General features: G+C 54.1%; 6 protein-coding genes across 6 annotated transcripts; 5 read left to right on the top strand and 1 right to left on the bottom strand.

Annotated features, from left to right (window-relative positions):
• Positions 1-108: 108 nt before the first annotated feature.
• On the top strand, positions 109-789 carry LDX57_012401 (mitochondrial 37S ribosomal protein bS18m; the record flags this gene model as incomplete). Its single annotated transcript, XM_046094145.1, has 3 exons — positions 109-214; positions 290-525; positions 598-789. The coding sequence occupies 3 exons, from the start codon at positions 109-111 to the stop codon at positions 787-789; spliced, it is 534 nt and encodes a 177-aa protein (XP_045950124.1).
• Positions 790-1,215: 426 nt separating this feature from the next.
• LDX57_012400 (WD40 repeat domain-containing protein) lies at positions 1,216-3,184 on the top strand (the record flags this gene model as incomplete). Its single annotated transcript, XM_046094144.1, has 3 exons — positions 1,216-1,231; positions 1,294-1,382; positions 1,448-3,184. The coding sequence occupies 3 exons, from the start codon at positions 1,216-1,218 to the stop codon at positions 3,182-3,184; spliced, it is 1,842 nt and encodes a 613-aa protein (XP_045950123.1).
• A 358-nt stretch (positions 3,185-3,542) lies between these two features.
• Positions 3,543-7,018, top strand: LDX57_012399 (FUSC family protein; the record flags this gene model as incomplete). Its single annotated transcript, XM_046094143.1, has 6 exons — positions 3,543-3,599; positions 3,667-5,004; positions 5,069-5,474; positions 5,542-6,621; positions 6,691-6,852; positions 6,918-7,018. The coding sequence occupies 6 exons, from the start codon at positions 3,543-3,545 to the stop codon at positions 7,016-7,018; spliced, it is 3,144 nt and encodes a 1,047-aa protein (XP_045950122.1).
• Positions 7,019-7,615: 597 nt separating this feature from the next.
• Positions 7,616-9,103, top strand: LDX57_012398 (TADA1 family protein; the record flags this gene model as incomplete). Its single annotated transcript, XM_046094142.1, has 4 exons — positions 7,616-7,838; positions 7,922-8,196; positions 8,272-8,380; positions 8,439-9,103. The coding sequence occupies 4 exons, from the start codon at positions 7,616-7,618 to the stop codon at positions 9,101-9,103; spliced, it is 1,272 nt and encodes a 423-aa protein (XP_045950121.1).
• A 699-nt stretch (positions 9,104-9,802) lies between these two features.
• prp1 (U4/U6-U5 snRNP complex subunit PRP6) lies at positions 9,803-12,806 on the bottom strand (the record flags this gene model as incomplete). Its single annotated transcript, XM_046094141.1, has 3 exons — positions 9,803-9,946; positions 10,025-12,317; positions 12,427-12,806. The coding sequence occupies 3 exons, from the start codon at positions 12,804-12,806 to the stop codon at positions 9,803-9,805; spliced, it is 2,817 nt and encodes a 938-aa protein (XP_045950120.1).
• A 214-nt stretch (positions 12,807-13,020) lies between these two features.
• On the top strand, positions 13,021-14,339 carry DIM1_2 (dimethyladenosine transferase; the record flags this gene model as incomplete). The annotated part of the gene is made up of 3 exons (XM_046094140.1): positions 13,021-13,206; positions 13,313-13,534; positions 13,599-14,339. The coding sequence occupies 3 exons, from the start codon at positions 13,021-13,023 to the stop codon at positions 14,337-14,339; spliced, it is 1,149 nt and encodes a 382-aa protein (XP_045950119.1).
• Positions 14,340-14,405: the final 66 nt, after the last annotated feature.

The following is a 14,405-nucleotide window of genomic DNA, read 5'->3' as shown; positions in this document are numbered from 1 at the left end:
CTTTCTTGGCGGCCCGTCGAACTCTTTTCCTCCCTCCGTTTCCCGCGCCGGCGTCTTCATCCTCTGCATTCAATCGCTCGTCCCTCCTGATTCGGTCCATTTCACACGATGGCCTTGCAACTCCTTTCCTGGTCGCCTCTGCGCGCCTCGGGTTCCCTCATGGGCCCCCTGTCCACTTGTCGGTGGAGTTCTACCGCGGCGCCCGCCACTTCGTGTAGGTCAAAAGAATAGCTTCACCCGCACGACCAGTCCAACGTCGGATGCTCACGCTGAATTTTGCCAATCCTAGTAAACCGAGTGACCCCCCGTCGTCGGATGCCCGGTCGCCAAAGATTTATCGAAGAACAGAAGTCTCAGGCCGAAAGCCGGACACTGGAAAGGTTCCAAACGCGCGAATGGAAGGCCGGCGACATCTATGCGCCTCATGACCTGAGCTCAGCCGAGATGAGCAAGTGGAGGAGACGCTCTAATCCGTCGAGGGATGCCTTTGATGCCCTGAACTTGAACCCGTTGGAACTATACAAGGTACGTGTCGGCTGCCCAGCGGTAGCCTCGGGGTTCCCTCGAGCTTGGTCGCTGACTACATCTCCTACCCAGAACTTTGCGGTCATGTCGGAATGTATGACACCCATGGGACGGATCAAGCACCGAAATCACACCGGACTGCGACCGGTGAACCAACGCAAGATTGCCAAAGCCATTCGACGAGCCATCGGACTTGGCCTGATGCCCAGTGTTCACCGACACCCCGAAATCCTGGCCGGAGAAGCCAGATCGAGGATGGGTTAAGCCGGTGTTGCTTTGACCTTTGTATATTGTTTCGACATCTTTGAATTTTCCCCCCTTCCCTTGGAATCGCACTCAAAACGACGGTGTTCACGGGATGAAGCCATGTACGATTACTGCTTTTGCAAGCCTGACATTATCGTGGGAATGGGAAAGGCATCTCCCTAATTTTAGATCCTTTTTCCCAGACATTCAATTGTACAAAAACCACTTCACGTAGTTGTGCCCCAGTCGAACTGGTTCATTGTCAATAATAGTGATAATAATAACTCCAGAGAGACCCACCAAAGACGTCAGCCGTCTCTCTCTCGCCCATCGATAAACAACTCGCTCCTCCCCCGCCCCTTCTCCCGTCTCAGCCTTCTGCTGTTTTCCCCAATCCTTTTCCGGAGTGTGGTGTTGTTTTAATTCTGAAACCGACAAGCAAACATGTCGCTCACCAATGGTATGCTCCATCTTCCCAAGCTGGGGGTTGTCATCGTTTACTGACCATCCATTCCTCCCCAGAGTCCATTTGGGCCGCCAGCCCCTCCACCTCCAGGGGCCAGCCCACTCAGCTCTCGTCGGACGCCAAAGGCGAACGACTTGCCTATGCGGTATGCGCTGCAACAATTCTGATAGTGACCCAGACCGGATGTGACTGACAGGGCCGAGTGGCCAGGCGAACAAATCCATCTTCTTAAGATCCATCGACGACCCTGCCGTCGCTAAGCAGTATACCGAACACAAAGCGCAGACGACCGTGGCCCGCTTCTCGCCTTCCGGGTTCTACGTTGCTAGCGGCGATGCTACGGGTCTGGTGCGGGTTTGGGACTGCGTCGGCGACGGAATCACCAAGGGCGAATACAGCATCATCAACGGCCGCATCAACGACCTCGCGTGGGATGGGGATTCTCAGCGAATCATCGCCGTCGGCGATGGGAAGCAGCGATACGGCCACTGTATTACGTGGGACAGTGGCAACACGGTCGGCGAGATCTACGGCCACACGCAACAGATCAACTCCGTCTCTATCCGACAGCAACGACCTCTGCGAGCTGCAGCTGCCGGCGACGACAAGAACCTGGTCTTTTACCACGGCGCCCCGTTCAAGTTCAACACCGGCATTCGAGATAAGCACACCAACTACATCTACGGAGTGGGTTTCAGCCCCGACGGCTCAACCCTGGTCAGCGTTGGCGCCGACCGGAAGATCTGGCTCTACGACGGCAAGACGGGGGAGCCTAAGGGACAGATTGGGGATGGGGAGCACAAAGGTAGCATCCTGGGGGTCTCGTGGTCCAAGGATTCGCGGAAGTTCGTGACGGCGAGTGCCGACAAGACCGTCAAGATCTGGGACGCCGAAGCGGGCAAGGTTTCTCAAAGCTGGAACATCGGGGGCGAAGGAAGCACGAACGTCGACGACCAGCAGGTCGGCGTTGTCTGGCCCCCGAACCGCAGCGACAACCTGCTCATCAGTTTATCACTGAGCGGTGATTTGAACTATCTCGTGGAGGGGACCCCGGAGCCCCGACAGGTGGTTCAGGGCCACCAGAAGAACATCACGTCATTGACGTCCTTTACTTCCGGCAGCGATAGTAACGAAACTCTATGGACTGGCAGCTTTGATGGTAGGGTCTGCAGCTGGGATGTTCCGTCCGGAACTGCGGAGGAAGTGGACGGCGACAGTCACTCGACCTACATCGCCGGCCTGGCACCAACTCGAGAGGGAGCCGGAAGGATATACAGCGTCGCATGGGATGACACCATCCGATCCGTCGACATCGGTGCCAAAACATACACCGGGAGCTCCTCCAAACTGGCGGGACAGCCCAAGGGCATTGCCGCCGGAGATGAAACGGTGTTGGTGGGGACGCCCGAGAGCGTGGAGATTTACAAGGATGGACAGAAAGTCGGGGATTTCCAGCCTAGCTTCCCGGTCACCACGGTGGCTGCTCATGGTAACACAGCCGCTGTTGGCGGGGAGAACTCGTCCGTTCAAATCTGTGCCCTCTCCGGCTCGAGTCTCGCCCCCAAGGCTGACATCAAGGCCTCCCGGAACCCAGTCTCTGCCCTGGCCTTCTCTCCGGATGGTTCGTTGTTGGCGGTTGGCGATTCTCGGGGTCGTGTGCTCGTGTATAAGGTTGCTGATGGCAGCCTGGTTACTGATCGCTGGACAGCCCACACGGCTCGCATCACCTCGATCGCTTGGAAGGAGGACGGTACCCACGTCGTGAGCGGATCGTTGGATACCAACATCTTTGTGTGGAGCTTGGCCAACCCGGGAGACTGGCTGCAGGTCTCCAATGCACACAAGGAAGGAGTCAACGGTGTAGCATGGATCGCAGGAGGATCCAAGATCGCCTCTGCCGGAGCTGACGCTTCCGTCAAGGTGTGGAAGGTGGAAGGGCTTGAATAGAGAAAGGAGGGAAGTAAGGAAATGTACAGATTCAGACGGTGGTGGCTCTTTGGATAAGCAATGGAATGAAAGACTCCCCCCCGTCCATCTCCCTTTGTTCGTTTGTCTTCGAGCGTACACCGGTGTAGGTCTCAAGGTAAAATAATAGAACAGTCAGTGACGGCAGAGCGGCGGTGTGCAGAAGTCACCGGGTCGTGGCAATTGGTCGCACTGAGCGGATGATCAGCTCCTCTCTCCACCCCCGGCAAGTCGAGCTCATCTGCTTCTTTCTTTCCTATAAACTCCGTTCATTGTCCCCAACGACCATGGATCCCGTCGCTTGCCCGGGAGGACGCTGAGAGAGCATGAGATGGATACCATGCCTCCGTTTGAAGATTCATCGAATAATTCGCGTCGATTTACGCGCCCCAAAAAGGTCAGTTCAGAGCTCTGTTTTGCTCCGGAAGGGACGTGGGACTGACTTTGATCTTCCATCCATAAAGCTACGGCAGGCGACATTTGTCTTACCGCGAACCGGTCAACGCTTAAAAGGCCTGGTCAATTTACGCAATTCATACTCAAGCTCGAATGGTAACCACCACGACGGCGACGGCGACGATGACGACGAACGGCTCGGGCTTCTGTCGGGAGAGATATCCGAGGACCGATCAAGCCTTCCCGCCCGTTTACACGACAAAGCATTGCATATAGGGCGTCGAGCGAAACAGGCGGCCTCGTCAGAGCTTGGAATAGGAGTCTTGAAATGCAGTCTCGCGTACCTACTGGGGTCCTTGGCCACGTTTGTGCCGGCTCTTTCGTCTTTCCTGGGCCATCAAGATGGCAAGCATGTGGTGGCCACCGTCACGGTCTACTTCCATCCCGCTCGGTCGCAGGGTAGCATGTACAAAGCCCTGATATGTGCTCTCCTGGCCTTCCTCTACACTGCCTTCATCTCCGTCACAAGCATGTGCGTGTCGATGTTTTTCCAGGATCTGGACCTTCTCCCCGTGGGCCACGCGATAGTCCTGATCGTGTTCTGCGGGGGTGGTCTGGGGTTCGTAGGATGGACCAAGCAGAAACTGGGTGATCCTCTCGTGAACGTTGCATGCTCCCTAGCATCACTCTCCACGATTACAGTCCTCACTAAAGAGGGTGCGGTGCAGAGCGGAGATTTGTCTTTCGCGAAGATATCCCAGGTGCTGAAAATGGTCGTGATGGGAGTCACCGCCACCATGGCGGTTTCCTTTGCCATCTTTCCCATCTCCGCTCGTAAAAAGCTTCGCTCGAACCTCACCACCGTCACTGAGACGATGGCCACCATGCTGGCTCTCATCACGGAGAGCTTCTTGAGTGGCTCTGAGGAGGAACTCCAGACGGCGGAATACGTCAGCACTGCCGCCCGGCATAAAGCAGCATATGGCCAGCTCGATAAGCTTGTAAGAGAGGCCAAACTGGAGCATTTCGTAGCCGGTACAGAAAAGGAATACCGACTGGAGAAGAATTTAGTTCGTTGGGTGCAAGACATCACACATAACATGGGAGGCCTCCGGAGTGCTGCTTTGCTTCAGTTCCAGCTTCTGAAACAGACCAAACTTGCCGAATCCGTGCATTTGCATGGGCAGATACCGGGCATGAACGGCGACGGTGTCACTCCCCTGCTGAGTCCGTGGTCAATACATGAGAATCGCCCTATTTTGGAACGAATCGACGAGAGACCGGAGGACGAGAACTCGGTGCTCGACAGAGATCAAGCCTCGCTCACTGCGGGCTCAGAGACCGATATCACTCTTCTTCCTGCTGACATATTTGCGCTTTTCATCGATCATCTTGGCCCTTCAATGGTAGTGAACTCCTATTGATTTCCCAAGCCTTGGTATAATGTGGCCGCTGCTAACACCCCCACAGCGTTCGCTTGCTTTCACTTTGAAAGAGATCTTCAGGGAAATCCCATTCAAACCCGCTCCGGATTTCAAGGTCTCGGTTAATAGCACATTCCGCACGAGTCTAGACCGAGCTCTTGAACTGTACCGGGCATCTCGAGTGGAGGCCCTGAATACTATCTACCGACAGAAAGAGGTCTTGAAAACCCAAACTCTGGAGGTCGAGGCCGACCTTGAAGAGGTCGCCGCCAGCTGCGGCCATTTTAGTTTCTCCCTTTTGGAGTTCGGCGAGCAGCTAAAGGACTTGCTCACCATCTTAGACGAGCTGCAACTTGAGGCCGAAGAGAGGCCGCACGGGAGGTCCTGGAGTTGGCTCAAGTTTTGGCGTCGAAGCAAGGGTGCGCCAGCACGCCAGGGCGGTTCGGATACGGGTATGGGCCCCCCTTGAGTGATGTCAATGAGAAGTTCGAGAGATTGGATGCTGACACTTTCTTTCAGAGCAGCCATTAACGGAGTCAAATGCTGCTCGAGTCGACAACATTCAGCAGTTGGGTATAAATACCTCGTCGAAGTCGCGAAACCGACCGGCATTGAATCCCCATCCCTTGGGAGATCGGCCTGGACAGGGAAGGCTTGCCTATCGCATCTGGAAATCACTCGGCTGGTTTCGACGCGACGAGGTTAAGTTCGCGATCAAGGTTGGAACGGGGGCTGCGCTGTATGCTTTGCCTTCTTTCCTGCCGCCGGTAAGACCTGTATACTCCCACTGGAGGGGGGAATGGGGTCTCTTATCTTATATGCTTGTCTGTTCGATGACTATCGGGGCTTCCAATACTACCGGATACGCGAGGTTCTTCGGAACCTGCTTGGGTGCGGTTTGTGCCATCCTATCATGGTACGTGTCGACCGGCAACGTCTTCGCGCTTGCATTTTTTGGGCTTCTTATGGCAACATATACCGCGTACATCACCCTCGTCAAGGGTCAGGGACCTATGGGGCGATTCATCATGCTCACGTACAACCTTTCCGTGCTGTACGCCTATTCGCTCACGCAAAAGGAGGGCCAGGATGACCAAGACGAGGGCGGAGACCACCCGGTTATGACCGAGATCGCGCTTCATCGAGTCGTTGCGGTGCTGTCGGGCTGCATCTGGGGCATCATCATCACCCGGGTGATCTGGCCCATCAGCGCGCGTGGGAGACTGAAGGACGGCCTCAGCCTTCTGTGGCTCCGCATGAGCTTGATCTGGAAACGCGGCCCCTTGTCCACAATGGCCAACACCTTTGACTCGGCAGGCTTCGTGAGTCCGCGGGAGAAGTTAGAGATCGAACGGTTCCTGTCACATCTAGAATCGCTCCAGGTGTCCGCCCGCTCAGAGTTCGAGCTGAGAAGTGCATTTCCCGATGCCTCATACAGCAACATCCTTCGGCGGACGCGCAGCATGGTGCATGCGTTTTTCGCCATCAACCTCGAATTGGTCAAGAACATGACCGCCTCGGAAGGTGAACTCGCGATTTTGGAATACACCGTGCGGGAGCGACTGCAACTGTCGTCACGGATTAGCCATCTCCTATCCGGTGAGTAGAATGAGCAGGCGATTCCCTCATTTTGTCGCGATGTGTAGCGACTGACCTAGCAACCACCAGTGATGGCTTTCTCTATGAAGTTGGAATATCCGATGAGCGACGTCCTCCCGAGTATTGAACACGCTCGAGATCGGCTTTTGGCGCGCCTCTTCCGTTATCGCAAAGACCCCGAGGCATCTCGGCTGTCCACCGACGAGGACTATGCCTTGCTCTATGCGTACAGTATGTGTGCCATCTACCGCGCGCGCGAGAATGTGAGGTCCCTGCTAACATTTTCTGCTTGGCAGTTCTCGTCACCGGCCAGTTATCCGTCGAAATCGAAGAGATCATGGGGGAAGTCGGTCGACTGTTTGGGGTTCTGAATGAGGAGGCCGTGAGACTATATTAGACGCAGCATATACAATAAGCGAAGATCGAATGGGTTTATGAGTTCTCGTCTGTTCTAATTATTTCTCATTTCTTCTGATCCGTATGATGGTACATCGTGTAGAGGAGACGTAAACCCAATCCCGATCGATAACTTAATTGATTCTCTCTTCTTCTCTTTTTTAAGATGCGAGAGAAACGAACAGACGAAAAATAAGAAAGAATTCTTTTTCTTTTGTTCCCTTGAATTCTTTCTTTCATTCGCTCTGCCATTGTCCGCGGTCCATCCTGGCGGGTGAACAAAAGGAAGGGACGAAGGCCAGCAAAACGAGCCAAACCTCCACGATTTCCCCCTTCGACTTCATTTTTGTCCCCCCTCGGCCATCACTTCGCCCATCAACCCACCGCCCTTCCCCTCGTCATTCCATCGGTTTTGTCCTCCGATTCTATCTTTCAGTGCTCCAGGCCGACTGTCGGATCAAACTGGAATGGTTTTACCTTCATGAAGACCTAGATATCCCTCCTCTCTTCCCTCCCCTCCCCCCTCCTCTCCCCACACCTCCCTCTTCTCCCCGGCTTCGCGCAGCCCCGTCGCGCTCTCCCTGCAAGCCTCGCAACCATGCAGATCGACCCGGCTGCCCTGAGTCAAACGGAGCCTGCCTCAACCGCAATTTCATCCTCATCCAAGAATGCGGCTCCCAGCGCTTCGGCGACTCAGAAGTCGACCAAGGCGCTGATTTCCGTTCCGCGCTTGGACCTCGAACCCATCTACACGGAGCTGAAGGCTGCTATCGGCGACAATTGGGCTGAGTATAAAGAGGCCACCACGCTCTTCCTACTAGGTACGTGGATTCTACAGCACATGGGCTCTCGTCTTCCTGTTCCTCTTCCCTGCGCAAGCTGACATGATACTTCTACGTCGCAGGGCAGCTGAACCAGAGCGAAGTCTCGGCGCGCGTCGACCATATCATATGCGCGGATCAGAAAACCGAGCATCTCCACAACAATTTCATATGCGCGGTCATTGGTAACCTAACCAGAGACCTTCCGGATCATGGCGTTGCGAGCTGGGTGTCGGCCAACGATAAACCGTCGGTGGTGTCGAAGCCGACCTCGGGGGACGCGGCGGAACAGAGGCTCAAGACCGAAGTCATGCAATTGCCGCCCCGTGACCGCCGAAGGCTCAAAGCGATTCCAGAGGTAGGCTACAAAATACTCCGATGGGAGCGAGTTTCGGAAACCCGTGGCAGGGACTGACTGGCTGGTTTCGAGCAGCGCGATCCTAATGAACTTGGACCCAACGAACTGGAGGATTATCATTTGGCGAAACAGATTAAATTGCCCAGCCAGGTACCAGCAAGTGCCGGTGGCTTGAATAAGACGAGTAGGTTCTCTATACTTGCAATCTGAGACTCGAAGCTAATCACTCCGGTTGGCACTAGATTGGGAACTGGAAATTCGAAAACGTTATGCGCAACCTCTGGCATCGGAAACGGGCGAGTTCCCAGATGCCGAGTCTATACATGCCCGTATGATCCCGATCTGTTACGAGGAGTCGATCGTCAGCGGTGCGGGTTTTCCCTGTGCCGAGTTCATGGCAATCGCTACCGAAACGTTCGTGAAAGAAGTCCTTTCCGTGGTTTTCTCACGCACCCGATCCAATGGCCCCTCCGGCACCATTAACGGCATGATGATGCGGAAATACCGACAGCAGCTTGAACGTGAAGAGTTGGCATTTACACGAGGCGAGATCGTCAAAGACGCCGCTACTGGTTTGCTTCCCGTGGAGGCAAAGGAGGCGAGCATCCGAAAGCCTTTAGGGGTCCGGGATCTCCGGCTGGCTCTAGAACTCGGAGGTGGGGTCCTCAGCCATATGCCTTTGATTGTCGATCAGATCATGGGCGGCTATCTCGAGGACGAGCTCGAAACCGACAAACAAGACCGAGGCGACGAGGTGGCCGAGGCAACCCATGACGACACGAGGCCGAATAACTATACCGACGACATGGACCTGGACGACGTGGATTCCGACTGGGAAGGGGGAACAGTGGCAGATCACAACCAATTAGGCGCTCTGCTCGACGACTGTCTCTCTATTGCCGCGTGATTCTTGCCACGACACCGCTGCCCCCTCTTTTCTCTTTCTCTTCATCTTTTCACTTTTTCTTTTTCGTCGCAAACATTGATTCTCAGGTCAAGGGTGACCTATGTTCTTGATTTGGCGAGGTTCAAAGGCGTCTTAGGGAGTATAATACAACGGAAGGGCCGTCATTGGGTATGATCGGTTTTGCATATGGCCTGGAGTTGTCTCTTTCTTTCTTTTTTTCTGTTTCCTGCTCTACGCCTTCATTTTATATTCATTCAGCACTCATCTCCCATGTCTCTTGCTACGGAATGCCCGGCGCATAAACACGAGCATTTAACAGAACCGCTACTCGAATATTCCCGCATGACATCGTCACCGAGCGGTTCAATCAGGAGCGACATCAAGGGAATGTGCTTATTCACTGACTAAAAGATTCCCTCCAGTGAGGGAGATCAACGATGTTTGAATTGAAGGATTCCCCTAATATCTCCCTTTTGTCTGTCTGTCTGCCTGTCTGTTTGCTGTAGATGTACATTAAGTTTACCTTTCCTGCTTTGCTTATAGAAGAATGGCAGTTCTAAAACGAATGCTCTATAACGTAAAGAAGCTAGATTTGACTTTATTTTAGCTTGACGGACCACAACGCCAGGTATAACAGCCGTAAGTATAGTAATACATTGTATAACCTCCGGGAGGACGCTAATTGCAGGTATCATGACATTAGGACAGAGAGTTTGCGACCATCTTCAGGATTTCCTCGGTGGATTTTTGGGCATTGGCCGGGTCCTTTGCGATCGATTGCCAGATCTCGCCGTGCTTGGGCTCAGTCGAGATGCACTTGGATATCACATCGGCTCGTTTCTCCTGCAGTAAAAAAGAAGTGTCCACGTTAGTTACGGGCCCTATAGCCAGAGAGAGAGAAACAGATAGAGAGAAACATACCTCAGTACCATGTTGCAACAAGAATTTGTAGTACCAAGCCCAGCCATCCCCCAGATCGCTGTCGCAGACAATCGCTTTCTCAAACCATGTCATCGCTTTCTCTAAGCGACGCTCACCCCAGAAGATCCGGGCCACCGTGATGAATAGAATGGGGTCGTTATCAACCTTCTTGATTGCCTCCAAACTCCGCGCCTTGCGCTGCGCCCGTGGTTCAAGATACCAAATACTTTCGCTCCATAATAACCCGGACGCTGGCACTTCCTGTAGAGCTTTTGCCATGAGGACCTTCGCTTGGCCGATATTGTTCGCTCTTCGCTCGACACGAACACTTTCCGTCCACAACTCTGCATTCTTGGGAACGGCAAGTCGAGCCCGATCTAGGACCGAACGGGCTTTCACGACAGCCCCGGCCTTTTCTTCTAACCTGGAAGCCAGCAGCCAAAGGGGAACCGACTTCGGGCAGGCCCTAAAGCCGGTGCTATAGGCTTCTCGAGCTTGCGGGTATTTCTTCTGCAACTCATAGATTTGGCCCTTCATCATCCACAGCTTGTCGGCCTTGGGATAAAGCTGGAGACCTTGGTTCACCAGATCGAGCGCCTCATCAATATTACCTAGTTGCCGTTCGAAGGCAACACTCTTGATCCAGACACGGTCTGTGCCTGCTTCACGACGAGCAGTTGCCAGGAGTTCTCGGGCTTGATCGGTCTGCTGGGCATCTGCCTCAAGCTTGACGGCAGCCAGCCAGATGTCCTCGTTGTTCGGATTTTGGTTGAAGGCGCGACCAAGCACACGTCTAGCCTCATCAATCTCGCCAGTCTGCCATTTCTCCTTGGCGAGCTGCAGCCATAGTTCTTCACTCTGTGGGCAAGCTTCGACGGCTTTCTCAAGAACCTGCCACTGCGCTTCTTTGCTACCATGGTTGCGCTCAAGGTCTGCTGCTGCAAGCCAAATCGACCGACGGTTGACAAATACCCGCAATGCATAAGCATAGATAGCCCTGGCGGTCTCATACTTGCCCCTAGCAATACTTGATTTTGCGTCATCCATCCAGATATCCTTCCTGTCATCATCCTCATCTAGACCCCATCCCAGAGTCTCCCGTACGATCGCACCGCACGTGAGGACTGCCCCTTCTTCCTCACACTTCTCGGCTTCGGCGATCCATTCTTCTCTCTTCAACATAGCGTTTTCCCTGGCGAGTGATTGCACGGCTCTCTTCATAACATTCACCTTCTCGAAGGTTCCCATTTGCTCTTGTAACCGGGCCGCAGCAATCCAGATTTCGTGGCTGGTAGGGACGGCTTTTCGGGCAGCGTTCAAAACCTTTTGGGCGTTCTCGGGGGTCTCAAGTCGAGCAAGAGCAAGCCATAGCTCCACGGACAGTGGTATCATTTCAACAGCTTTCACCAGCAGAAGCCGTGCATCTGCGGGATCATCCTCCAGGTTCACAGCTTCTTTCCAGATAGCTACGGACTGTGGGATGTGAAGGATGGCCTGTCGTAGCACGTTCTTTTTAGCACGGGGCTCGGATTCCAACCGCATAGCTTCGATCCACAGCCTCGTGGAGCGGTCATTGTTCTTGATGGCGTTTGCGGCTATGACCTTGGCATTATGGCCCTCGTTAAGCCGAATGTTTTCAAGCCACGCATCCTCGCTCTTTGGACACAGCTCGCAGCCTTTTGCGATGATGTTTCTGGCCGACACGATCCGACCAGCGAGTTCTTCCAGTCGCGCAAGCGCGAGCCACCCCGGTGCGTGTTTGGGGTTCGTTCTCGTCACAGATTCCAGCAAAACACGAACTCGCTTTATGTCTCCAACTTCAACCGCGCCAGCTTTGACCTCCGACTGAGTGAGACTAGTAAGGTATCCTTTGGGGTCGATATTGGTCGCACTTCCCGAGGCCGAATCCCCAGACGAACCCATGGCGGCCTGGTCAAGCTTCACTTGCAACACTTTATCACGAGCCGCACTGATATCGGCAAAATTCGTCATAGCTCCGTCAGCCCCCTCGGACCCATGTGCGTCCGCAGCGGCACCGTCATCCGCAACTGTAGCCTCGAACTGAGTGGAATCCCTTGCGCCAGCGATGACACTATCGGGGACAGCATAGAATCGTTGGCGAAGGTTCTGTTTTGTCCGTCTATGCTTCCCCGTGAGATCTCCGACCTCGGGGAGGCTGGCCCATTGATCCTCGGACACAGACGCAAGTGACCGTTTCAAATCCGCGAACTGCTGTTGAATCTTGGGGTTTTTACGTTCGTAATCTTCTTGCTCTTGGCGTTCGCGGGCTTCCCTAGAGACGGCGAAGGAATCAGGTCGGCATTCTGTCCAGAAACCGGGGAGTGAACCCGATGAACCACTGGTCTTAAGATGAAAAGAGATGGGAGCCGGGGGGCACGAACCTTCTTATTTTCCGACGCTTGTCCATCTTCTCGTCTACCTCCCTGTAGATGCGATCTGCCTCGTCATCTTCTTGATCGAATTGTCCGTATGCAAAGAGTCCGACTTCATTGTCCGGGTCCTGAAAACGCTCGTCCTCTTCCTCTTCCTCTTTTTCCTCCTTCCCACCCTTCTCACGTCCGGCGCCATATGCTGTTGGAGGAGCCGCTCCAAGTTGTTGCGCTCTCTTAGCAAGTGCGGCCTGGATTTGCTCGGGCGTAGGGCCTTCGCGTGCCGGTCCCAGATCTGAGCGGGTGGTGAAGCCTGTCGCACCTCGACCCAGCCCCGCCACGTAGTTCTCCGGCGCAGGCTGGCTAAGGAAGTCCTTCCGACCGGAGGCCATTTTGACCCAAGGAGGGAGGGATACGTTAGGAAAGCTCGACGAGAAAAGATGGCCGGGGGTTTGGGAAAGGAAAGAAGAGGCGGCGCCGCAAGCCGATAGAAGGCCATGATCGGGATGTTGTTGTTCCGGTCCGCTAATCTTATCGGCTTTTTTTCCTCCCCTCCGCGTCGCTTTCTCTGCTCATCGAGATACCCTCAGATCAACAGACGCCAACATGCCAAAGGTGAAGCAAAAGAAGCGCAATGGGGCCCCTAATGGCAGTCCTTACTCCGACGCTGCGGTCAAGGCGAAAGCCGCCAACAGCGTCTTCAAAATGAATACAGACATTGGACAGCACATCTTGAAGAATTCCGGAATCGCCGACAAGATTGTGGAGAAGGCGGACTTGAAGCAGAGCGATGTACGCCGTCCCTGCCCCTCACTTACAATAGCGACGATGATCATGATGATCGCTACCGCCGCCCTGGTCTGTTTGTCTAATTGCGCTGACTCTCTGTCGCACACAGGTCGTTCTCGAAATAGGTCCCGGAACTGGAAACCTTACGGTCAAGATGCTTGAGAAGGCAAAGAAAGTCATCGCGGTGGAATTGGACCCCCGAATGGCCGCCGAAGTCACCAAACGAGTTCAGGGAACCCCAGTGCAAAAGCGGTTGGAGGTCATCCTCGGCGATGTGATCAAGACCGATCTTCCATATTTCGATGTTTGCGTCAGCAATACTCCCTATCAGGTATGGGCGCTCTAACTAAACAGGCCTGCCTTTCAAACTGCCAGTGTCTAATTGCTCCGTCCAGATCTCATCTCCCCTCACGTTCAAACTCCTCGCCACCTCGCCTGCACCGAGAGTTTGCATTCTCATGTTCCAGAGAGAATTCGCCCTACGACTCTTTGCCAAACCCGGTGACAAACTCTACAGTCGCCTTTCCGTCAATGCCCAAATGTGGGCCAAGATCGATCACATCATGAAAGTGGGCAAAAACAATTTCAAGCCTCCGCCGCTCGTCGAATCCAGCGTCGTCCGCCTCGTGCCAAAAAATCCAAGACCGCAAATCAATTATGACGAGTGGGACGGCCTGCTGCGAATTTGTTTCGTCAGGAAAAACAAAACCATTCGGTCGAGCTTTCTCGGCAAATCTACCATCATGGACATGCTAGAGGCCAACTATCGGACCTGGTGTGCCCAGAACGACATCCCAGTCGAAGATGGTCCGGTGGAAGACACGAGCATGGACACAATGGACACTGGGGCTCCTGAAGACGAGGAAGAAGAGCTTGACGAAGCGATGGAAGTAGACGATGAGGATGATGTACCCGACTTTTTCAAGGAGCAAGCGAACTCTCGCGTGCAGGAGGCTCTCAAGAATCGGCCAGCTCGTAAAAAGCGAGGGAAGGTTGCGGAGTTGGTACGAGAGAAGGTACGGCAAGTTTTGGAGGACGAGACAAAGCTCGCAGAGAAACGTGCAAGGATGTGCGATGAGAATGATTTTCTGAAGTTGCTGTGGGCATTTAACCAAAAGGGCTTTCACTTCAGCTGAAATTTGCCGGAATTGGATGGCGCTGAAGGAAGCTAGGAATGGTCGATCACCTTCTCTTCCTCTCTC

The sequence above is a fragment of the Aspergillus melleus genome (assembly GCF_016097325.1).
Source record: "Aspergillus melleus strain CBS 546.65 chromosome Unknown contig8, whole genome shotgun sequence".
NCBI classification, from domain to species: Eukaryota; Fungi; Ascomycota; class Eurotiomycetes; order Eurotiales; family Aspergillaceae; genus Aspergillus; species Aspergillus melleus.
Note: the sequence above shows the minus strand (reverse complement) of the source record. Positions and strands in the feature narration are given on the sequence as shown.